Below are 24,566 nucleotides of genomic sequence, written 5' to 3' on the forward strand. Positions count from 1 at the left end.
CGCTGACTTCACGGGCTGGAGGAAGGCAGGGTCAGCGTCCGCCGCTCCTCGCCTTTCTGGTTTTCTCGTCTTCTCACCGACTAGATTCTCGCTTGGGGCTGGCCGGCCGGACTGCACTTTCCATGGGCCGTGCTTACTCAAAAGTCGGCTTGGGTATCCGGGATGATTTCCCGGTGCCTGAAGGGACCTGATTGAGCATTTGTGCTTGTGGTGGGAAATAGAAATTCGAGAAAAAAAATCAATTGTCCTGTTCCCATTAACAAGTCTGAGTCTAGCAGCCCAGCATTTCCCACCAACTTTGAGTGGAATGGAATGAGGAGTGGAGGTAAAGAAAGGACTGAGGCATTTTTTTAAATTATTATACACTTCGTTAGAAAAAAACTATATATATATATATATATATATAGGAGCAACTAAGTCTTTCTACCTACAAGGGGAATTTGGATCCTACTTCCCCTGGAGTTGAGAAAACCTCATCTGCAAGAAGTTTTCTCTAGAGGCTGTATTCCTCTCACTAGGGAGTACAGATATTGAACCCACCTCGCCCGCCTTTCAGGAAACACACGCGCGCGCATACACACACACACAAGGGAGGGGACCTAAGGGGGAAGGGTAGCTGTTGGGAGGGGGAGAGGGAAAATAATTCTTCAAAAAAGAAAAATCAGTCTTCTCCTCTCCAGTCCGTGGAAAATCCAACGGGGACGTTTACAAGAGGATATATTTAGGAAACACATCCAAACATACAGGGGTAAGAGTGAATGTGAGAGAAAAAAAAAAAAAGTTGTGGGTTGTAGAAGTTATCAAGTGGGATTTGCGGCGCTCTCTGCAGGAAACGCGAGCGGCTCCAGTTCAAAGCCACATGCACCAACGTGACATATAAGCCATTAAAATATCATCCTGACGGCTCATTTCTGCTTCATCATACATTCCCTAACTGCTTCCCGAAAGCTGGAAAAGGAGAAATGAAGGATGACCGCCTCGCTGGAACCACAAAAGAGAGGCTTGGAGGGGTTTGTGGTCCCCTCTCAGCCACCCCGAAATGATGTGCAGAAATGAGGCGATCCTGGCAACAGGTGGAGTGGGGTAAGTGCCTGAGTCCAGGGGGCAGACAGATGAGACCTGTACCTCCAGCGACTGGGTAGCAAGTTCCCTCAAGCGGGCCACTGGCACCCAAACCCCAGTGGGGGAAGAGGCCCAGCCAGTCTTTCTGCCCCATCTCCTCCTTCATCCCCCCCCACCACAACCGTGGATACAGGCCCCACCCCACTGACAATGAGGGGAGGAGGGGGGCCCTTCTGCAAAGGGGCAGCGCCTAGGATGAGTCCATCCCTTCTTCCCAGGAGGAGGGAAAAGGGGGTCAAATGGGGCTCCCACTGGTACAAGAACCAGGAGCAGTTTGTTGCCTGCCTGTCTTCCCTTCTTTCCTTGTAAATTGCCTGGGTGCCCCACCGTGGGCACAAGAATGGAAGTCGTAGCCCAGAGCTTCCCTCGCGAAAAATGAACAAGGCGGGTGCCGGGAGGGGGGCTTTACAGGCGGTATCTCTGCTCTGCCCCCAAGGGGATGGCTAGGAGGGTCTCTGCTTCCCCTCTCCAGGGTCAAAGAGCCAAGTTAGCCCAGATGGCAGCAAGACGACGGAACTTCTCCGCCCCAACCTGATGGCAGATGCCGCCTGAGTCCACCTCCGGGCGGTTCCTAGCCCTCCCTCATCCTGGTCCTGCCTCAGGAAGCTGACTGCTGGGATCTGCTCTCTGCGCGCGGCCAGCAGTGGGTTCGGGACTTGGCTTTCTTTATCTCCAGTGCGAACAAGAGCAGCAACTAGCTCTCTGGGGAGCAGGCCGCAGCTCCTAGGATTCTGGCCCCTAGCCTAGGCCCAGGGATATTGGAAATTAGGGGCAAGTGAGGAGGGAACAGAGCTGAGCTGTGAAAGAAAGCTAGGACTGGCTCAAAGGTTGGATCTGAAAGTTGGGGTTGATGGATGGCCCATGGCAAAGTCTTAGGAAAGCGGAGGGGCTTTGGAGGGTTGCACTTCGACCGTCACCGTCTTCAGGAAACTCTCTTTGGATTCCAAGGTTATGTTTTCCCCGCTTTCCGACAGTATTGGCCTCGCAGCGACCCACACCATTGCACGCCGCTCTTTTTTCTCCTATCTCAGCCGCTTGCAGGTTGGGGGAGGGGTGATTCAAAAGGAGGGCTAAATGCCAAGCCTGATCCTGCAGGTGATCTACTGATACAAACTCTATTCTGGGCACCCGGAGGCTGCCCACACTTACTTCAGCCCCGAGCTGGGAAACCCAAGCTTCTCCCTCTAGAGAATAGGAGAATGAGTAAAAGCCCCTGCACAACCCAGTCTCAGCAAACTCCTGGAGCTTGAGGGTCGAATGGAGGGAAGCCAGGATGGTGCGGGGTGCAGATGGGGAAATCAGGCAGCGGACAAAGGCCGAGATCAGTTTCTTCTCTGGCTCGGAGCTCCCAGCCAGCTTTCAGGGTTTTTGCTCTGCGCCCGCCAGCGACAAGTTGCAGCGGAGAGGTGGGCATGCCTTTCCCGCTGCCGGCTAATCAGTAAGGAGCAGCTCGGGAAATGAAGTCTCTAACTGCAGCTGACCTCTGACCTTGGGTAGTCCTGCGCCGGCTAGGTCAGCCCCACAACTTGCAGCTTCCCTGGCTCCCCCAAATAAAAATGTGCTTTTTGCACCTACCCGCTGCCCCACCTTCTTGGCTCTCCTCCGGCACTATCAATCACTGGAACTCCCTGGCACCAGTTCCTCTTCTCAAGGTGGAGGCAGAAGGGCAGATTCCAAAAAGTCTCCAGGACGTGCTATGGACTGGTAATTAGGAGGCCGTGGTTGATTTGGGGTGCAAGCCTTTGGGGAAAACGAAACTGAGTTTCTACATTCCGTGGTTGTTTGAGACCTCAGGTCCAGGGGCCTCAGGATTGCTCCCAAATTTTCTCACCTCTCCTTCAGCAAGATGACTGGCTGGTTTGCTAAGCGGTGTCAGAGTTTGCACGAAAGGAGATGTTTACCCTGGTTCCCTGTGTAGGCTGGGTGATGGAAATGCTACAGAGAGCCTCCTAAGGTCCAAGTTGCCTGCCCTAGTCCGACCTCTGCAACATTTGTTTGCATGTCTATGGGTCTGCAGTGCACAAAAGGCTGACAAGACCTGGAGCAGAAGTGATCCATACCTCTTAGAAGTTGGGTTGGGGCAGCCCTATGGGTGGACAGAGATCTCTAGGGAACCTCACACCCATTTCCCCCAGAAGCAAAAGAGTAAATTCTATTGTTGCCAACCAACCAGGACTTTTCCATGCCAGACATCCTGCCATGAGGAAATTTCAGAGCGAGGACGCCCAGCATGCCGCCCTTCTGTAGGAATGCAAAGTTAGGCCTCCTTTCTTTCCTGATTTGCACTGGAAGGAGCTTATTACCTTTGGGGAAGAATGCCTTTTGGTTAGAAATAATTGAAAATAATAATACCCTCTGGGAAAAGGTGAGTCTACCCCCCTGCCTCCCAGGCCTGGACCTAGAAAAGAGGGGAGATGGAAGGGTAAAAGCTGCCAAGCTAGTTGGAATTCTTGTTGGAGGTTGAGGGGGAGAGAGAGAGAGATCTTTGTGCACAGAGAACTAGATACACTTTAAGATAACAGAGTCCCACTTGGATTTGGCCTGTGGTTCAACAAGTTAAACAACTGCTTGTTCTGTGGGCAGACATCCCCATTGACAGAGGACTTGCTGTGTTTGTCCAGCCTGAGACCTTTTCAATGACTGTTTTTCTTTCTAGGCCAAATTGAGGGTGGGGGCCGGGTAGATGCTTCTGTTTGGCTGCTCATCTGCCTCAGCCTTGCCTGACAGATGCAGAGGTCCTCAGGATGGCTTTAAGTATTTAAGGCGGCCAATGGCTTGGTAGTTTTAGCTGCAAAGTGAGTCTGATAAGTAATGTGTACATCATATGGGAGGTGTTATTTCTACCCTTCTCAACTATGAAATGTGGATGATTTGAACCAAATGATTAAAATTATACCTTTTTAATCTGACAAATTTTGTATTAACTTTAAAAAGTCAACCGGTGATGAATCCCAAATGGGTCTGGGGTGTGGGAAATGTGAGGCTAAGGAATTCTGCACCACCACAGGCAGAGCAGGATTTGAAAACCTGCAAAGAAATTCCTCTCTTCTTGGTTCCAACAGCTATAAATCAAATTTTAACTGCTAACCTCTCAGAGTTCAGTAGACTCTCCCCACCACACCTCACTAAATTTCAGTTAATAAACTTCAGAAAAATAATAAGATTTCTTATACAATTAATTCAAATTCGAGAAGCTACAGGTTTTTGAGCACTGACTGAAAGAGAGCTTACTTCTGATTGCAAGGCAGAACAACAAAGGAGTTTCAAATAAAAACCTAGCTGGGAAGTTATAATTTTTCAATGTTTTTATCACCAAAGATATATTATTTTGCAAAATGGGCAGTTCCCAGCAGAATCCTTTTCTTTAGCTTCAAAATTTGAAAATGATCAAAGAAAGACCGAAAGATCTTCAGATCAACACCTTCTTTCATTCATACATTCAAGCCACAGAATGTTGTCACACAGATGTATAAAATTGTTTAACTAGTGACTGTCACTCTTTTCTTCCCAAACAGGCTCAAAGTCAGAAAATGAGATACAAGACATCCTTGGTGATGAGGAAACGATTACGGCTTTACCGAAACACTCTGAAAGAGTCAAGTAAGTTAAAATCCTCCTTTGAATATTGGTTTGCTAGTTTCTTTTCTTCTTCTTCTTTCTTTCTTTCTTTTTTTTTTTTAAGTAGGAAGTTTTGTTTTGTCTTTCGTTTATGTTAGGTTGAGAGTTTGGGTGGAGTTTCTTGAATTCAAATGAAACTTAGAACACCTTGGTGTTCAATACATTTGCACACAAATCAATGACACAACATCCCACCAGCAGCCGGCTAATCCCCCTCAATGCCTACTCATCTGGACGTTCCAGAATTAATATTTGACGATTCTCTCATTGAAACAACCACCCCTGACCTTCTGCAATTCCACTGTCACGTTATTCTATGACATATTCATCTTGAATTCATTTCCGGACAATTTGATTGGAATGAGGTTTGACATGTATTGGCTTCCATGAAAGAAGCTGACTTTGATCTGGATGATGGGGTTTACATGATATACATCATCTTTACCAGGGATACCAGCCTTGTGCAATGTGGTAGCAACGAGGTTTCCACAATGTGGTGTCTGACCAGGGAGTGACTGACAGCTGCTCTGTCAGGAATACCTTCATTGTGAAGAATTTAATTTAATATTCCATTTAGAATAAGCATATGATTTAGGGTTGGGTGTTTTCCCTTCCAGGCATCTAGTTTTCCTCATTTCAACTATATCACTAGCTGATGGTTGCCTCCAAAGATGTTCCCTCATTGGTAGGCAAAGGAACTTTCTTAACCAAAGTCAAATAGACAACTCAGAAAATGGCTCTCTATATTATTTGGGGATGATGTGATGGCAAAAGTCTCAAGAGAGGTATGAGTTATTATGTAAATTCAGTTGTTTCAATTCCTTAATGCTGTTTTGGAAGATCCAAAAGCAATGTTTCCTAAGCTTTTGTCACAGGATGCTTTGTAGAATCCTTGCTTGGAAATTAAAGCCAATCCAAGCATATTTTCTTCCATACTCAGTTCCATTAATGATGTTTAAAACTCAAATTTCCATAGCAGAGGAGAAGAATATCCTCCTTTATTGCCAAAATCCTAAAAGATCTCATCTCCTTTGCACAATTTGGGCTTAGAAATATGGATGGGCTCCTGGGGCTTAAGTTATTTCTTTGCATAAGAATAGAGACAACCTCCCTCTGTAGGAATCTTGAAGTCTGTCTGTGACTAGCCTCTAAAGAAATTTACTTCTGTGTAGGATTGCAACCTGGACAGAGACAGGGAAGAAAGAACTGAACAAGTGACAATTGATTCAGATGCAGAACATTCAAATGATAAGACTTGTTTCTAGCCAGGTTCTATAGAGTGGCCCTCAGCTGAGTAGGGCCCAGCTGCTGATCTGGGCATAACTTACAGCAAATAATCATCATTTAATTTAGCATTGTTTAAAACATTAAAATGGAAAAATAGCCGAGCTGTTGATTTGAAATATGCTCCTTTTTTTCCCCCCCTTTCCAAGAGAGTGAGATCAGACATTCAAACCAGCAATTTTAGGAGCTCTGGCAGATGGTAGGGCAACCGAATGTTCTGTTTCTAGAAAGTAGAACTAGGAAATCACTTGTTTATGCCATTATATTCATCTGGGAAGGGTGAGCAAAAGTGCTTAGGGCATGATTCTGGGCACTGGTTTGCAGAGGCTCTGAAGATTGAGAGATATTTGGGGTCTAGTGATGGAATATACTCCAAATAGGTCCCCATGAAAACAAGCTTCCAGTGCTTCATTTTGACATCTGCTAAAGATCTGTGGGTTGTGAGATATTCTTTTTCTCTACAAATGAAGCAGAAAAGTAGACTTAAGAATGCTATAGCTCCAGGCATGGGTAGGAATAGAATGCATCAGTCAAACATTTGGTGCTGGGGACATGTATAGTGAGATGTTTCTGGAAAAAAAAAAAATCTGAAGACCACTGAGGAGACACCATTCCTTAGCCTGCTCAATTGATAATATCTGTAGCCTGGGTTCCCTGCTTCCCGGGCTCTGGAAGACTCAAAATAATATCTCTAAAGACTAAACTATGCCTCTCAGATGTTGATGCCCTATCACCTTCAACTAGATACTGCTTTGGGGCTTATTTCAAAGATATAAGGAGGTCCTTGAAGACCCTTATGTAATTGCCCAAAGTTCCTTGTCTGTAAATATTAGTTGTACAATTGGTTTTCCCTTATTGCTGTCTCTGGGGAAATGTCCTTCTAGGAGAATGTCTGGTTCCATTGCTGGGTTTAGCCAACCAAGATATAGACCATATGCCTCTAAGGAACTTCCAAAGATCAGGCAACCTCAGTGACCTGCAGGTCTACTGACCCCTGGCTACTCAAGCAAGAAGCAGCTACCCAAAATAGGTCCAGATGTTTTCAGCTTTCAAGAGAAGGCTGCATCTGGGAAGGAGCTCCATGGGGCCAGCCTACTCTCCATGATTTTGGCTGAATCAGATGTGTTTGCCCTTTTGCTGCTGGCACAAAAAAGTCATACACAAGTTCAAAGCTTTTCAAAGGCAAAGTGACTAACAGAGAGTGTGTAGTATGCTAGCAGACTATGTGTATGAAACCTCTGTTTCTTATCCCTGGAGTCCAGAGAGTCAGTGGTTAGAACTCCAGAGGGCCCATAAACTTGGATGAGAAAAAAATGCATCTTTATTTTCACAACCTTCTATTGGAAAGTTAGTGTTTTCTTCTATGATGAATATGTGCAGCAAATACTGGACTATTAGGAGTTCAACAGACTCACCAAGCTTCCTAAGGGTTTCACAGCCTCAAACAACTAAAAACCCTTCTTCTCCTGTCTGTCTATACTGTTATTCAAAGCTTTTAATGGAGGTGGGGTCACAGTGTATATATTAAAAAATCCGGCGGGTGCAGTGGCTCACGCCTCTAATCTCCCAGCATTTTGGGAGGCTGAAGCGGGCAGATCACCTGAGGTCAATAATTCAAGACCAGCCTGGCTAACATAGTGAAACCCCGTGTCTACTAAAAATACAAAAATTAGCTGGGCATGATGTTGGGTGCCTGTAATCCCAGCTACTTGGGAGGCTGAGGTGGAAGAATCACTTGAACCTGGGAGGCAGAGGTCGCAGTGAGCCGAGATCACGCCATTGCACTGCAGCCTGGGTGACAGAGCGAGACTCTCTAAAAAAAAGAAAGAAAGAAAAAAGTCCATGTTTGTGCAAATTAGAGTCTTAAAGCTAAAGTGAATGAGTTTGACAAACATTCTGAACTGTTAGTTGTAGATTACCTAGGTTCCAGGGGAGAAAAAATATTTTAATTGCCGGACTATTGCAGAAGTGCCCTGCACTTAAACCTGAATACCACAGAAGCTGAATACGTTCAGTATTAAGATGTGGATAGTAAAAACAGCTGGGCAAGGAGTCTCAGAGAAGAACACACTCTGTCTTTTGTTTTGCTTTTTGGAGCCCTTCATGGGTTCAGTCCAGAGTTGCCTAGACAATTGCATCATTCAACATACACCTGTGAGGTGGGGAGACGTGAAATGACTCACTGAGATGTGGAAACCTTTCACTGGAAACCTGGCCACACCACTGCTTGGATGAAGGGAAGACAGGGGAAGGATCAGAGAATTGGTGCCTGGTGGTGGAGGAGTAAACCATGGGAGAAGGTGAAAGCCAGAGAGGCATATCCTGAGAGTCTGGTCTCAAAACTGCTGTGTGGAAGTCCTTGGTTTTGAGAGTAGGGAGTGGGGGTCTGGCAGTCAAATACTCTTCTGTTTTTTGTTTTGTTTTATTTTTAATACTGACAGAGTATCTATTGGTAGAGTTATCCAAGCTCTTCCTGTAGGAGGAGCAGAAAGACCTGGACGTGTCTAAGTGGAGAGAAATTGTTGTGGAAGTTAATCCCTCCCTAAAGTGCACCCGAGGGAGGAACAATGCATTAAATGAAGGTCTCAAAGAATCTGCCAACTGTTATACATCAGTTAATTATTTAAAAAAAAAATTTTTTTAACCCTTATTTACCGACCAGGAAATGTAAAAGAATAATCCTTGGTGCTGGTGATGGGGGGAGGGGCAATTCAGTCCATTTCTATTCAGCATTGCTGGTAATCTGCCGGAACTTCTAGCCTCTGCTAAGGGGTATGGGATATTTAACTCAATCTTTAAAACTTTTCTTAAAAATACAAGCCTTTCTCTGTTTGGGGAGCACTATTTATGGCCGTCAGGGAAGCCCAAGCACTTAGGCTGGCATTTTCGGCTGCAACGACAAGGCAGGAGTCCAGGTCAGCAGCCCTTTAAATCGCCGGACGACGCAGCTGACCTTAGCCGGTCTGCTCAGACAAAGGACTCCCGCCCGCCCCCAAAGCCCCCCAATTCCCCGCCCTTCGGCTTTTGCCACACTCGACTGGGCCAGAACTTAAGTTTTATTAAACCGACCGCCCCCCCTCCCACCAAAGTGGGCCCCCTAGCACTGGAGGGCATCTTGTGGGAGGCGGCCTGCAGGCCCTCTCAGAGCCCGGACGGGGAAACGCGGTGTGCACTCTCTAGAGAGGCCTAAGACGAGCTAGGAGGAAGCAGAGGAAGCTTGCTGAAAGTGGAAGTCACCCTTAAACCCCCTTTCCCAGGGGCTCCTTACGACTGCAGGGTATAGCGCTCAGGATCCCTAATTGGCGCGGGGAGATCCCGGAGCGAAAACCTGTTTCTCCTGGATGCACGCCCGACTCCTTTGTTTCTTTGGAAAGCCGGCCCGCCGGTGGGTGTGACTTGTGGAGGGGAGGGTCCTTTCAGGAAGGCATGGGTTCGAGCCCAGCCTTTCCAGGCCGTCACCACTTCCCGCTTAATCCCGTCCCTGGTAAGGGCCAGATCCTTGGGTTTCGCGCGCCTTTGAGCTCTCCAACACCGGGGAGGAGGGGCCTGCAAGGCTAAATGGGAAGAGAGTATAGAGGAAAAAGAGGGGGAGGGGAGAAGCAAAGAAGACGAAGTGAGGTAGAGGGTTTGGGGAAAATAAGAGAGACGAAAAGAGCCAGAAAGATGAGGGAAACGAGACATTTCGGAGAAAGCCAAAAAATAAAATTAGGCTCAAAGACTGCTAGCCTAGGAGTTTCTCAGCTCCTGGCCCCCGAGTCAGCAGCTTCCTTTGGTCCTTCGATCCCGACCCCCTCCTCTTGCAGGCTACAGGGACAAACTGCCCAACCAGACCGCCATCTCTGCGCACACTATGCTAGCCATCAGCCCCGACTGAGGTCCCGAGAGGACTTTAGGAGCAGCGCAATGCTCCCTCCCCAAAGTTGTGGTGAATGGTGGCATAACCCAGTCCCGAGTACTTCCAGGAGCCCTGAGTCAAAACTGATCCACTCAGCTTTCCGGAGAGGATGGGGAGGAGGCTCAAGGAGAGAGAAAAGGATTTGTGCCCAGGTCAGAGCGCATGAGCAGTAGAAGCGTGAGATGCTGTGGGGGTGGGGTGAGGGAGGGAAGGAGGGTGTGTGTTTGAGGGAGAGGTGTGTGAGGGGGTTGGGGGTGGAGCGAGGAAGTGAGAGAGAGGGAGACAGACCGCGTGCGGCAGGACCTGTCATCACTGACGTCGGACCCGGCCGCTGGCCAATGGGCGACCCAGGCAATTGTTCCTCTCTGTGGGTCCGGGCCACGGCGCTGAATCTCTATTGACTTCCTAACGCGCCCTGCTGCTACTTCTGTAGTGTGCAGGATTTCGCGTTGGCATTAATAGCCAAGGGGGTAGGCGCGCCCAAATCCAAACCTTGAGAAGAAGGAGAGAACGAAAGAAAGAAAAAAAAAACTTTACAGAAGTTTTTTTGTGTGGTTTTCCTTTCCCCTCCCCACTGTCAGGTGGCAGTGGTGTTAGTGGCCCGGTAAAGGGAGCTCCGGTCAACCTGGGCCGGCATGCAGCCGGTCGCTCTCTCCTAGCCAAGCGTGGCACTGAAAATATATATGGCTGGGGCGCTTCCGAACCACTACCACCTCCAACACCATCATTTCTATCATCTCCACTCCCCGGCGGGGTACCGTGCCCCGGAGCGCCCCGGGGTGTTGGCCGCCAAAGTGCGCTTGGGGCTCAGGTCCTACCCCTCTGGAGCAGAATCCCCAGCAACCCACAGACTCAGCCCTGCGCCTTCCATTACCCCTTACATCTACTGTGCCGCTACCATCCCTCTCCAGCTCATGGCACGGCAGGGGACCTGGCCGAACAGCAATCCGGCCCAACGGCGGCGAAAGTGTTTGGCCTTGCTCTGTCCACCGGGTTCACTGCTGGCGCGGTCTGGCTCTGAGTTCCACGGCTGACTGCAGAGTCCGTAGTGCGTCTGGGCTGGGCCTGCCCCCCGGGGCCCAGGGAAGAGCGTGCAGCCCACCCCACCGGTTCTCATGCGTGCTATTTGTTTCGACAACAGGTAGCAGCTCTGGACACCATGGCCCCCAGCTCACCGCCGCCTCCAGCCCCTCGGTGTTCCCGGGCCTCCATGAGGAGCCTCCCCAGGCCTCCCCCAGCCATCCTTTGAATGGACTCCTGCGTCTGGGGCTCCCTGGAGACATGTACGCGCGGCCAGAACCCTTCCCGCCAGGGCCTGCGGCCCGCAGCGACGCCCTGGCAGCTGCCGCAGCTCTGCATGGCTACGGGGGCATGAACCTGACGGTGAACCTCGCTGCGCCCCACGGTCCTGGCGCTTTCTTCCGCTACATGCGCCAGCCCATCAAACAGGAGCTCATCTGCAAGTGGCTGGCGGCCGACGGCACCGCGCCCCCGAGCCTCTGCTCCAAAACTTTCAGCACCATGCACGAGCTGGTCACGCACGTCACCGTGGAGCACGTCGGCGGCCCGGAACAGGCCAACCACATTTGCTTCTGGGAGGAGTGTCCGCGCCAGGGCAAGCCCTTCAAAGCCAAATACAAACTTGTAAATCACATCCGCGTGCACACGGGCGAGAAGCCCTTCCCTTGTCCTTTCCCGGGGTGTGGGAAGGTCTTTGCTAGATCAGAAAATCTCAAAATACACAAACGAACTCACACAGGTCAGTATTCGGCGCTGTCTGTCGCGTGTGGACCCTCTGGGGAAGCAGGCCCTCAGGTCTGGATTTCCTCAAGTCCCAACTGAGGGGAGGGGGAAGATATTTTGGTGTTGTTACCATGAGCCAAGGCCATAAAATATTAATTATGCGCTTCTATTCTTAGAATCACAGAAGTTTCCAGAGGCTGTGTGTAGGGAGGATAGTGAGGGATTTCTGTTCTGGGGGGACAAGGGTGAACGTGCCTAAGACCCTGTGTGTGCAGACATGTGATCTCTGCTTAAGAGCTTGATTTTGAGATATTTAAAAACAGCATTATTCCCCAAAGTCGTAAAGACATAAGAACAACTGTCTAACTTGTTTCCTGGTCCCTTTGGAATTGCAGGGCAGAACTCTTCCACCTGTCTTCCTGATAACCTGGCCCACCTGGTCTGAGGGTTTACCAGTCCCTGGAGCCTTCTTTAGGAGTTGGGAGTCGAATGGGCTAACTTTGTGCCTATTTTTGAGCCTTGGTGGCCAGACACGAGGGATGTTTGGTGAACCCTCACTTTTGCTTTAGCACAGACCTAATAGGACCTAGCCACCTTAAATATCATTTACCAAGTTGTTAAGGGAAATGGGGACATGTGTCAACTACATCTGCTATTTCTAGTTAACAGAAAAAAAGGAGTCCCGTTTAAGAGCCTGCAAAATTGAACTCCTCTGGCCAGAGCATCTCTAATTAACGCAACTGCAAGGAGAAAGTTTTCACACTTCCAGGATAGCCTGTGAAGTTACATTAATTAGTTTAGCAGCCATTGTTTGTACTCTCCTTAGTTAGGGTTTTCTCGCTCCTCCTCCCTGGAAGTTTAAGAAATCAACATTTTCTCCTCTTCCCCATTTTGGGGGCAGGAGAAGGGGACTAGTGGAGACAGGAGAAAATAAAATAAATTCCAGCTTGGTGCCCCACTTCTCCTACTGCCCGGTGCCGTACCTTACTCGCCCCTATTCTTGCTGGAACGTCGACAATTGCTGGAGTCAAAGAATTGACTAAGGCTAGTTGTGCTAAAGCCTATCTTCTCCCCAAACTCTCTCTTCCCGGGGAAGGTCCATGGCCCGGACACTGGCACACGCGGAGACCAGACCAAAGTCCACTTGGAACCTGACACTTTATTTCTAAAGCTTGTCTGGAAGTGTACAGTTTCCCTGAGCTCTTTTCAGGGTTTCCCACAATGTCACAAGGATCTCACCCCCTCACCCGAAGTTTTAGCTCCGGGAAGGGGTGGTAGGTCACTCTCGAATCCTGGTCCCAGGCCTGCTACTCCGGGAGCTGGAGGAGGACACCCGGAAGGTAGATTCGCAGTCCTGAGCTGGAGAAGGAACTCATCTTTAATGACAGAGTTGTTGTTTTTTAAAACAAACAAACTTTTACAGCTCTTTGCCGACCCACTGTTTGAAGTCTGTGAAGCAGAAAATGGTTAAATTCTTAGCACAGTCGACCTACAGCAGAGAAGCAAGTTCAGTGCGCCACGGCTGGCTCAGGTTTTCGTCTTTTCAGGACAGAATTTTGTGCGTTCTTTCGGCTCCCCTGATTCATTCCTGGTGGGGGTGGGGGTGGGGGGAACAACAAACAAAAACAAACAAACAAACAAAAACACACACCACCAACAACAAACTACAGAGTCTGGCCTGCTCGGGCATTTCCCTCAAATCCGCCTCCTAAGTAATAAAAAGAGGAAAGAGAGAGTGAGATAGAGAGAGAGAGAGAGAGAGAGAGAGAGAGAGAATGTTTCTCAAATGGCAATAGACCTCAGTACAAATAATTCATGAAGACAGTTCTCGATTCAACAGGAAAATAATTGCCTTTTCAAATATTAATGGCGTTTCATTTCCTCGAGTCGCGGAAGTGGCAAACAGGAGCAAATTTCTCAGGAGTTGAGATTCTCCCTGACCTGAATCCGGGGCCTGGCTTTGAAGGCGACTGTCTGCACCGAAAGGATTCACTTTGCGGCGGTCACAGCGATCCCGGAACAATGGTGCCTCGAGGAGGGAGGCGAGGGCCAGCTACCGCGGTCTGCCTGGCCACCGCCACCCAGCTTCTCTCCTGGGACCCCTCGGCCGGGGCCGGGAGCTCGTCACACCTTCCCCGGCGTCTGAGGGCGAGTCAGAGCTGGGGATCCGAGGTAGAGGAGAAGAGACCGCGCCGGGGCGCAGTCGCCGGGACAACCAGATCCAGCCACAAGTGCGAGAAAATGGCGCTGGCCCAGCTGCCCCGAGCTTCCGAACTTTGTCCGGTGGACCCGGCGCAGGGTTGGAGAGGAGGCCTTTCCGGGCTGCAGAGCCTCTGGGATGACAATCTGGGTGTCTCACAGCTCAGCCCCAGGCCTAGGACGCTCCGGGTGGGCTGCAGGGGCCTAGCCCAACGCTGCCTCTTCACATTCACCCACCCACCCAGGGCGCAGTGCAGGGAGCTGGAGGGAGGGGGAAGGACTGGAGGCCAGGAGTTGGCGGGGGGCGGGGGTGATGTCAAGCGCGGAGACCAGGGCGCCTCCTGCAGCTCCGGAGCAAGCTGGGGCGCAGCCTCACCTGGCCTCCTAGGGGCCTGCGAACTTCCCGGCTGCCAGTATCACTCATTGCACTGCTGTTGTCTCCTCTGCTCCTCGTCTGGAGCGAAATAATTGTTTTTGTTTTACGTGAATGTCCAGCGAGGCGCTCACCAGATCGGATAAGCGTTTGGCGGGATTTTTGTGGCGCGGGGGCGGGGAGGGGTTGTTGGGGAGGGGCACCAACTTCAAATTCCATTTCACCTCTGTTTTCTTAAACTAGCCTTGGTTTCTCTTGCAGGCCTTGAATTGTACGTTTTTTTTTTTTTTTTTTTGTTTTGTTTTTGTTTTTGTTTTTGTAAGTTTTTTTTTTTTTTTTTGAAAGAGAAGGAAGAAAGTTTTGGGTTTGCAAATGCTGGCAGGAATCAGAGGAGATAAAACGAGGGGCAAATAGGAATACTGATTTATTCCGCACCTTTCTCTCACTGTTTTATAAAATGGTGCCTGTGTTCTGCTAAATGGCAGGTGCCAACACCTTCCAGAGGGTTCAGTGTACTAGCTGTGCTCCTGTAGGGTGGGAATCCAGTGACCGGGTGGTGCCAGAGACCCGGGCTCAGGAGGCGCTGATTGCGCAGAAGTGCGGGTTGTGCGCAAACCTCTCTGTCCGAGCCTCGACAGGGCTCGGAAACTGGGGCTTTGTTTGTTTTAACCAGCCCCAGGAAAGCGCCTGTCTTTCCTGGATGCGGCGGGAGAAGCAGCTACAAAGGCAGCAGTTCTCCAACTGTGCGTCTTCCTCCTCAGCTAGATGCTAGGTAGCCGGTCCCTTAACTCATAGCGCTGGGAGGCAGCCATTTGTTTAAAGCGCCCAGGAACCTTCTTCCCCCATTTCCGCAGCACTTGCAGGTCCGGCAGGAATCTAGGCTTCTGGATTCTCGGGATCCTTTCCTCTCCCACACGTCAGCGAGTTCAGGTGGCCGTGAGCTCCCCGACTGGGGCTCAGTCCGGCCAATATTATCACTCTAACGTGCACTCGCGCCTTCCCTCGGCTCTACAGGGCATCGCAGCCACCGATCTCAGCCCCTCCCAGGCCTATCCCAGCCTCCCGGTCGCCCTCCAGTCTGCAGAGCCGGGCCTGCCCTAAGAGCTGCAGCTGTTCTCTTCCCGAAGCCTCAGCGCTCAAGGGCGTGGTTGCGGTAGAGACCTCGGATCCCACTCGGCCTGTGTGGACCCTACTGCGCCAACCCCTCGTCTTAGGCCCGAGAGACCCGACAGCCAGGTGGGGGTGGTCTGGGGAGACTGGTCGACATCGCACGTCATTTCGGACTGGGAGGGCCAGCTGCCCACAGCAAGGTCTCCAGGAGGCCTCTGGAGCAGCGTAATAAAATATTATTGCTGGCGAGCGTATCTGGAGGGATCCCGGACGGTTTAGGCAAGATTTGAAGAATGCTGCTAAATGTTTGCCCTCGGGGGGTAGAAGTGGAGAGGGAGGGGGCTCCACATCCAGTAAAAATCTCCTCTGAAGTGGATCATTGCTCAGAATACCTTTCCCTGCAGCACGAATCCACTTTATGCACACACCATGTGCATCGGCTGCGCATCCTTAAATTATCTCATCGCTTTGGCGTTTGCGCAAAACCTACTTTAGTAAACAATTTGGGCCAGGATGTGAGTGGGGGCGGGGGGCGATGAACGGCTGGGCAGGGTAGGGGCAGAGACGTTTGGCTGAAACGGCAACTTTAAATCGAGCAGATGTGAGCTTCCCCGTTAACTATATTGTGAGCTCCTCCGTTAATGTATTTCCAAACAGAGGTGCTTCTGGTTCCAAGTGGAGAAAATTTGGAGGAAATAATCAGAGTGGAATAGGATTTTCGAGGATGAAAACTCGACTAAGATGGAGTCACTGTCGCTCCTCCTCCCTACCCTCCCCTTGAGCCCAGACCAGGAAGGCGGAAGGGATGCAGGAGCTCAGGAGAGTGCACCGGGGGCGCTCTCTGCACGAGAGAATGGGGTGCTCGACCTGAGCACCTGGAAAGAGATTTCTGAAAATCTTTTGCAGTTCTTTTCCAGAAAATGAGAGACGAATTGGGGGGAGGGGGAGGGTGGCGAGCACTAATGTCTCTGCGTTGCCTCCGCCAGGCGAGAAGCCCTTCAGATGCGAGTTCGAGGGCTGTGAGCGGCGCTTCGCCAACAGCAGCGACCGCAAGAAGCATTCGCACGTGCACACTAGCGACAAGCCATACACGTGCAAGGTGCGGGGCTGCGACAAGTGCTACACGCACCCTAGCTCGCTGCGTAAGCACATGAAGGTGCACGGGCGCTCGCCGCCGCCCAGCTCTGGCTACGATTCGGCTACACCGTCTGCCCTCGTGTCGCCCTCGTCAGACTGCGGCCACGAGTCCCAGGTGGCCTCCTCGGCGGCGGTGGCGGCGCGTAGCGCCGACTTGAGCGAATGGTACGTGTGTCAGGGCTTGTGCCCCACCGCGGCTATCCCCGCCGCGATCCTCAGCCAAGAGCTACCACCTGGCCCTGCTGCTGCCGCCGCTGTCCCCGGTATTAGGGCTGCCTCTGTGGTTGCTACTTCCGCACACACCGGATGCAGAGTAGGCCACGGTTCTGAGGCATGAAGAGGGAGAGGGCGGAAGGAAGGAAGGCCGGCCGGCCACCTGTAATAGTTGCTAGAGCTCACTGAATACGCTAATATAATGTCCATTATTTTAAAAGATAAATATGGTCCCCCTATTTATTCTATAGTCACACTCAGCACCATCACCCCCACACGCGCCTTCATGATTGAGTATCATAAAACCAGTGTTAGGGGTGAAAAGAGACAGGGAGATGGAAAAAAAATTGGAGAATTTAGGTGCAATCCTGGCCACTTCAGATGACAAAAGTAAAGCCACAAATTTCCCGCATGTTTCGCAGGATGGGAAATATTTTTCTGGAGAACTGGGCCTCTCCCACCCCCACTCTAACACTTCCCTCCCCCACATTAATTCCAACCTCAGAAGTTCAGATAGATGGAAGGAGGCAAAGGGAATTCCAGAGCCGTTTTCTTGACTCCAGTTTCTTTCCTCTTTGCCTTCCTATGGTTTCCCCGTCCCTAGGTATCCTTTGAAACAAAGTGTACACAAGTCTTAATTTTTCCGACCTCCTCTATAAAGGAGATAAGGAAGATTCATCCTCTTTTCAGCAGGGGATGGGTGGGTGGTGGTTACACGCTGCCACCCCTATGTAGTGGCCTGGGCACACAGATAAATATCTGCCTGTCATCCACAGACTCGATATACATTGTATACGTGGGGTGGCGAGTCAATTCAAACAACAAGAAATACAGACAAAGGAACACCAGAGAGGCTTCAGGATTCAATGCTGTGAGGCCTCCCCGGGTCCTTTTCCCACCCCATCCCCTGTAGAGGCGTTGCCTGTGAAGTCTTGTAGGTTCTTGGGCTCCGGGTGTAGAGCGAGCTGATGACGTCACTGAGTCGCGGCCTCTAAAGTGGAGGGACCTGACCTAGGCGGCCGTGTCTGGGTGAATCGCGTCAATTCGCTGACGGTCTTTGTCAATAATTGCACAATGTTGGTTTTATTTTTAAAAAGGTGTAGAAGAGACTAGAGAAATGATCAACAGTAATAAATATTGTAAAGGCAAACAACCAGTGAGTCTAGATTGAATGTGTATTTGATATGCTGCGTATGAAGTCTCCAGAAAAAAAGAACCAGATGTTGAAGGAGGGGGGGAGAAAGACCTTTGCAATTGTTGCCAAAGGGAAAAAAAAATCAGGTCCTGTTCCCCCCCCCCCCCCCCCGCAGGGAGAATAGGGCTGCCCCCAAATCCTAGCTACGATTTGAAGAAGTAAAATAAAATAAAATAATAAAGCTATGGCAGACTCATTCCAGTTCCCTAAGAATTTGAAAATCAGTATGTGTGTGCTGGGGAGGGAGGTGGGTTTTCTCTCTGGGGAGGGCCCCACAAAAGAGCTCAATTTTAAAATCTGAGCCCAACAAACAAGTCCTGGCCCTGTCACTAATGAATTTTCTTCTGCTCTCTCCTCTTCAGACACCATTAGACAATTAGCACTCCTGCTCGCAGTCCCCACAACTTTCATCAGATGAAATAACATCCTAACTGGAGTGGAACTATTTTCATGACTCCAAATAAAAAATGCCATCTTCCAAATACACCCTTAGTGAATCCGTCCTTGAGAAAGGGGGACTGAAATTCCTGCCTCCCCCTAATACAATAGGGCCCAGAGGCTGCCTGACCCAGCGCGAGCAGTCGGCAACAAACAACTCTTTCCCATAGTCAAACACCAACCCCACCACTAAGGTACAGAGGGCATTTGCGGAACTTACTGCTTCTGCCTATGTTGAAAAAGTCCCCCTTCCTGAAGTAGGACTCTTTCCTTTCTCTTCTGTTTCTAAGCCCCTCCCCCCCATTTTGCCTTCTATCCTAATCTAAAATAATGAAATAAAACAAAAATGTTTGGTCGGCCACTAATCGCCTTTAATTTTTCATTTGCTTGTTACAGATGTCCATCGCGTTGCTCGCAAGGTAATCTCGCTCCGCGCAGCTGAGCGCCCCGCATCTTGCGCCTGCTACATCAAAGGGCCCGCGCACAAAGCAGTGTTTCTTCGCCACGGTGCATCTTCATGGTAAGTTAGGATTTCTATGGCAATGGGCAAGTCGCACTGAAATCCTGAAAGGCCAAGCCTGGAGCCCGTCCAGGCTTTTCATTAAGGACATAATATTTACGTCTAACAGACCTTTTTTCTTGTGTATACAAGTATATATTTTTGTTTGACGCGGACTAAATCATTTTCATTTAATTTCCGGTAAACAAAACCCACGCGAATGGGCACTTGTACCCGATCATAATAAAAATGGATAATAATGTGAAGGAAGAAAAGAGCCGCTTGAATCGCCGCTCAGCCCTCTTTGTTTCTGCTTTCTGCGGTGATCAGAGGGCGCATTTGGGTTTGATGGCGAGTTTCTAAAGGCGAGGAAATGGTTTGTAAGAGGGGAAAGAAAAGGAGAAAGGTCTAATCAAGCTTGGGTTGTTCAAAGAGTCGGGTTTTGGGGTTGAAAGTGTGAGTTTGACGGTGCATCAGCATGCCGCGTTTGGCTCGCCATGGAAATACGCGCGGGGAGCGGCCGCTTCAAAGGCGGCACACTTCACTGCAGACACTCTATTAAGATACATTTGCGCTGACCTTTGCTTTCACGCCATTTAATACTGTCACTGCGCTCTCCAGTATATACTTCCTTCCTAGAACCCGACTTGCCCGCTTTTAGGGATTCACTCTGCACCCTGATATGGGAGGCTTTGGAGCAGGGGACACTTTCAGGAAAGGGAGGAGCACAAGGACTGTGCATCTTGACTGTCCACCAAAGAGGCTCCAAGATCGGGAGTGAAAGATTTTAAAGCAGCCTCCGAAGCTTAACAAATGAGCATTCCAAGCTCAGTTTTGTGCAAATCGCCTTTCTGACTCTTGAGTAGGATGGAGGCTTAAGTTTAATGGGGACTTGTGGGGAAGGGAGCCACCCTGGGGGAGTCTGAGGAGTTCAGACTGTGCCCTTGGGACATTTCCACTCTGGCTTTCCTTACCACTCTTCTTCCTCTCCATCCCATAAGTCTCTTGCAGCCCCTCAAACTTGTTTCTTTCTAAGGCAGGGTGTGTGGTACCGTTAGGCCTGGACTTGTCCTAGATGCAAACTCAAGAGCCCAAGGCCAAGGGGATATGGGGAAGATGGCAGGAAAGTTAGAAGGCCATGTTCCCTTAATTGTCTTGTTGTTTATTTTATCCAAGTACCCCAGTGAATAGGGGAAAAATAAACACAGTGAAAAAAAAATCAAACAGTGGAGTCTTCTTTAGTGCCAGTCCTTGTGGTTAAATAAAAAGGATGGTCCGCTTTCTATTGAGCTGAGAAATCTTTGAAGTGGGAGTTATTATCTGAGACATTCCTGCTTGTCGTCCTAACAACGCTGATGAAACGTAAAAGGTTCTTTGTCAGCGATTTGTTCTCCTCTCTGTCAAACTCCCTCTGCCCCGTTAGTTTCAAACCGTTTCTAAAGAGATAAAAATCAAATTTCTTTTAAAAAAATATCCACACACTCCACCAATACATAACTTTCAGACTAAGTCTTGCTAAGTGATAAGCAAAAGCAATGCTAGACATCAGGGTCAGGGCTTGGCCTGGTGAAGTATGCAGAAGTTGGGGGACCCTCGGGACAAGCTTTGGGACATGAGGAAAAGTATGCAGAGAGGGTCCAAGTAGAATACATACCCTAAGTCCATAATTGTGTGTCTGCTTCCTTCTGCTCTGACTTGCACTCAATCAGCCCAAGTTGGTTCACCTGGATGGGTTTCCTTTGGTACCCCTCAGGCTGCTATATTCTTGCCCAGGATCCTTGGAACTTAAGACTGCAGCCAAGCAATTGTTAATATCTCCTGCTCCTTCAAAGCCACTTCTGCTAAAAATAGACCCATTGTGTATTTCTTCTCACTAGCAGCAATCAACAAGCCCTTTCTGCCATTAATAAGAAGGAGAATAGCTGAAGGAGAGAGATGTTTTATTAATTTCCTGTTTCCTTCAGAATCTTGGCAATTGAAGCTTAGAAGGTTTGGTCTACAATATAGTGATCAAAAATGCATGCAAATGCCCATCCTTCCCCTCATTCACATGTGCAGTTGTTCATTTTATATTGTGCCCAGGAAAGAAACTTTCACCCAGTTCAGGTTTCCCCAAAACTCCTGTTGTGGTTTTAAAAGTGGTTTAAATAAATAAGGATGTGCTGGTCCCCCTACACTGTGTGTGCTGAATAAATGACTTGTAAAGTTTTTCCAAGCTGTAACCCATGCTGTTACTATAGTTGCTGCAAAATGTTGTTTCTGATATTGATTTTATTTGTTAACTGGAGGTCTCCATATGTTTGTTTATATTGCTAATTTATGAGAAAATGTAATAATCGCAATGAATGTGAATTATACAGACAGGCAAACATTTTGTAATCATAATTCACATATACACAAAAGCCTGGCCGAAACCTTAGACTATTTGTACCCTCTCTACCCACACTGTCTGTGATTTATCATCTGTCTCTTTAGTGTCAGTTAAATTATGAACTAACTTGAAGATAAAAAGTTGTTTGACTGAAAGTGATTGTTGAATGAACAACAAAGTTGAAAGCCATGGCTTGATCTTGTAAATATGTAAATATAAATGATATTAAATCTGTGATTCCTTTTCCCTCCAAAGGCCTTTGTGTACATGGCACTCCATTTGGCTATTTTCTTTGGAAATAAATTATGTGATGTTTCCCTTCCTCTTTTGAATCCTGGTGTCCTGTTATTGTTTCTTCATCTTGGGAGAGATTTGAGGCCCTCCAGAAGCCTCCAATTCTCTCCTCAGTCTTTCTTCACTGCTTCACACAAATATCTCTGGGGGCTTAGTCTCAGGACAGCAAAATGGAGGGACCCCCTAAAGAAGCCATTGTGACAAAAACTTCTCTCATCCCAATTTCACCCTAATGACACTGACATCATCAACCAATTTATTAATACATTATAGAATGGAAAAAGTTGAAAAGATGCTCTCAGTGTCTGCCAGGAAAGGCTACCTTTCTGCATTTCCAGCTCAGAGCAACATCTAATAAACCACGTCTGAATTCCCAGAGAAAAGGCCAATAGCTGGTGGGAATGAAAACAAGGAAAGAAAAAGACAGGACAGTTCGGCTTTAAGACCTGACTAAGCGCTGGTGGAGTGTCTCAGGCACAGTTGCCCGCAGAGATCTTCCTAGCTAGACCCTGCCCCATCTGGGAGAAGTGATTGCTCAGACCTCAAGGCTCTCTTCAGATACCTGCGAAGGTCTCTATGCCTGAAGACTGGGGGGCTACAGCCCACATGACACTTCCCTGGGCCGCGATTGAGATATCTGGTGAGTTTCAGCATCTGATACACGCACATTGTTACCTGGCCCAGCCACTGGGAAACTTATTTCAAATGAATCACCAGAGCCATTTTCCTTCCTCCACTGCGTGGCCACTGGACCTCTAGATACCCGCATACCTTGTTGCCCCTGCACCTACCGCTCAGGAGGCTTTCGCCTGACACTTTTTTAACTCCTGAGAAGTTGGTTCCCGTGGGTTTGGTTGGGGCAAGCGGCTGGATGGAGTGGGAAGACAATGACTCCTAGGGTGGGAATGCTGGGTCTCCTTAGAGAACACCTTGTAGTCTCAATTCGTAGGGCAAAGGCTGCAGTCCTGGGTAAAACACTGGGAGAAAGGACCCCAGCGCGCAAAGGCGCGAGAGAGACGCACGGGTGTGATAAAGGCGGCCACGAGGGGAAACCAAGACGTGTCCCAGTCAATGGGATCCCTGAGAAAGGAGGTCCCTGGGCGTTAACACTGGAGTTAGCTCCCCCTCCCGTTCCTTTCGCGGAAGGGCCCCCTTCCTCCGTCTCAGGGACGGATTAGAGGGGCCTCTCCTCAACCCGGCCTTTTTGAGAAAGAGCACTCATTAAAGCCCTTTAACCGACTGAGCATTGTGGTAAGGAGCAAGTGGGGATTAGGAATGAACTCGGGACTTCCAGTCAAGGCTTTTCTGGGGCTCGGAGCTCTCTGCTCAATCCTGCTGCCTGGAGTCTTCACAGCTGTTCCTGCCCATGGTTCCAGAGAGGATCCCAGCCTTTCTACCCACACCTTCCCATTTCTCCCAGGAAAGCCTTGCATGAGAGGGCACTCAGGAATTGAGGTCCGAATCATTCCCTAGAATGCAGAGAAAAGACAGGGTGCCCAGGAGGCTCCGCTGTCCTTGACATTCCTTGAAAGGGTTTTGGAGAAAGAAAGGCCTGTCTTCGAAACTTTCAAGTTCCAACTGTGAGGCAGTAGAAGAGGAAAGAGACAGTGCTCTTAGACACCTCAGTGCCCCAGCCACTAGGAGAGCTGAGATTTCCTTTGAGTCATTATTGTTTGGCAGAGTTGAATAGTGTAACCTTTGACAGAGGGTTGAATTTACTGGTCCCCAAGTGCCCTTGGCTAGCCTCACCCTAGAATTATCTCACTTGCTCTCTGGGGAAGTTACCCACCTCCCACCCTGAACTGACAATGCTCAGAGAAGCTTGGGTGTGCTTTAGTCATCTAATGATCCCTCCACCTCATCCTGCTCTCTTCTTCGCTATTCCTCATTAGAGCACCAGGTAGAAACTGTGCTGGCCTGGTGAAAAGATCTTGGATAAGAGGACGCAGTCTGCCCACTTGTCCACCTACTGGCCCTGTGCCCCTGGATAAATGATGAAACCTCTCTGTGCTTTAGTTCCTTCATTTGTAAAATGAAATTAAAATGTACCTCCTTTGCAAGTTTGTTTTGAGTGTTAAATAAGATAATCCTTTAAACATTTAGAATGTACTTGCTAGTGCTAGTTGCTATTACTATTACTTATCTTGGGATTCTGTCTTTCAGAAACATTCCCCTAGCTCCTCATTGAATCAGGTGAATATTTTCGGTCCCTAGCAGAAATGGTGGCACCCTCAGGGACCCTAAACTCTATAGCAGTGTGCACCTCCTTCAGGCAGTCCGAAGGATAACAGAGAGCCCCGATGTCACTTTGTTTTCTGAGATCAACTCTCTAAGAAGTTGATTCTCTGATAGTTCCAGAGCCCAGGGCACCCAGGCACTGAGGCAAAAATGTAAATTAGTTTTTAAAGACACAAGAAAAGTTAGAAAGAATTGAGTTTATTTTGGAGAGGAAAAAAGCTGAAGAAACCAATTGCCTTAATGTCACCTCTATGACTTGTTAAGACTGGCATTGCAGTAGACACAATGGTTCAGTCTGCCTTGTGTCAATTTATCTTATCATAAGCCTCTGCGGTTTGGGCTTTTCAAGTCTTGGGTGTGTAAGGTGGGAAAATGTGAGTTGAGAGAGGAGACAGGCAGCTAGGGGTCTGAGGACAGGGTGTTTGGGCAAAAGTCACACAAAAGTACTTTTTTCTCAAGAAGACATCAGGACCTTTTTCACAATCATGATTTTTTTCTTATTAAATCCTCATTTCAGAAAAATTAATAATATCTTGATCAACAAGTGACTGAAGATCCCCAAATTACATACTTTACCAACTTCATTTCTAGGCATCAGGATAGGTTTGCCTTTTCACCCAAATATCTCCAATGAGAAAAACAAGCGGGAGTTTCCTAGGAATGTTTTGGAGCTCAGAACCCAAAGTCCTTCAGGAAAAACAGAAATTCAGTAGACACTTTGGGGAGGTGTTGAGTTTTGTCCCTGAATTGTCCAAACTGTCTAGTGGCTTTGCAAACATCCAAAGCAACTGCGTGGATAAGAAGAGAACAAAAAAAAATACCTTAGGACATGGGTAC

The 24,566-nt window shown here is 48.8% G+C and overlaps 1 protein-coding gene across 4 annotated transcripts; it reads left to right on the forward strand.

Moving 5' to 3' along the window:
- Positions 1-630: 630 nt before the first annotated feature.
- On the forward strand, positions 631-21,527 carry ZIC4 (Zic family member 4). Of its 4 annotated transcripts, none has more exons than XM_010354620.1 (5): positions 631-1,083; positions 4,638-4,722; positions 11,061-11,678; positions 16,331-16,646; positions 18,724-21,527. In XM_010354620.1, coding segments are annotated over exons 2-5 (1,005 nt in total). In that variant the 5' UTR covers positions 631-1,083; positions 4,638-4,652; the 3' UTR covers positions 18,725-21,527. The 4 variants fall into 4 exon arrangements, with proteins under 4 accessions (XP_010352922.1, XP_010352923.1, XP_010352921.1 ...); XM_010354619.1 differs by lacking the exon at positions 631-1,083 and adding an exon at positions 1,924-2,070; XM_010354618.1 differs by lacking the exon at positions 631-1,083 and adding an exon at positions 3,168-3,487.
- Positions 21,528-24,566: the final 3,039 nt, after the last annotated feature.

This window comes from Rhinopithecus roxellana, chromosome 1, assembly GCF_007565055.1.
Source record: "Rhinopithecus roxellana isolate Shanxi Qingling chromosome 1, ASM756505v1, whole genome shotgun sequence".
NCBI lineage: Eukaryota > Metazoa > Chordata > Mammalia > Primates > Cercopithecidae > Rhinopithecus > Rhinopithecus roxellana.

Bases quoted from the DNA above. Each gene is read 5' to 3' on its own strand.
- ZIC4 (XM_010354618.1), top strand. From the start codon at position 3,353: ATGCCGCCCTTCTGTAGGAATGCAAAGTTAGGCCTCCTTTCTTTCCTG. The intron at 3,488-4,637 runs GTGAGTCTACCC...CTTCCCAAACAG, and splicing joins ATAATACCCTCTGGGAAAAG to GCTCAAAGTCAGAAAATGAG. The intron at 4,723-11,060 runs GTAAGTTAAAAT...TTTCGACAACAG, and splicing joins AAACACTCTGAAAGAGTCAA to GTAGCAGCTCTGGACACCAT.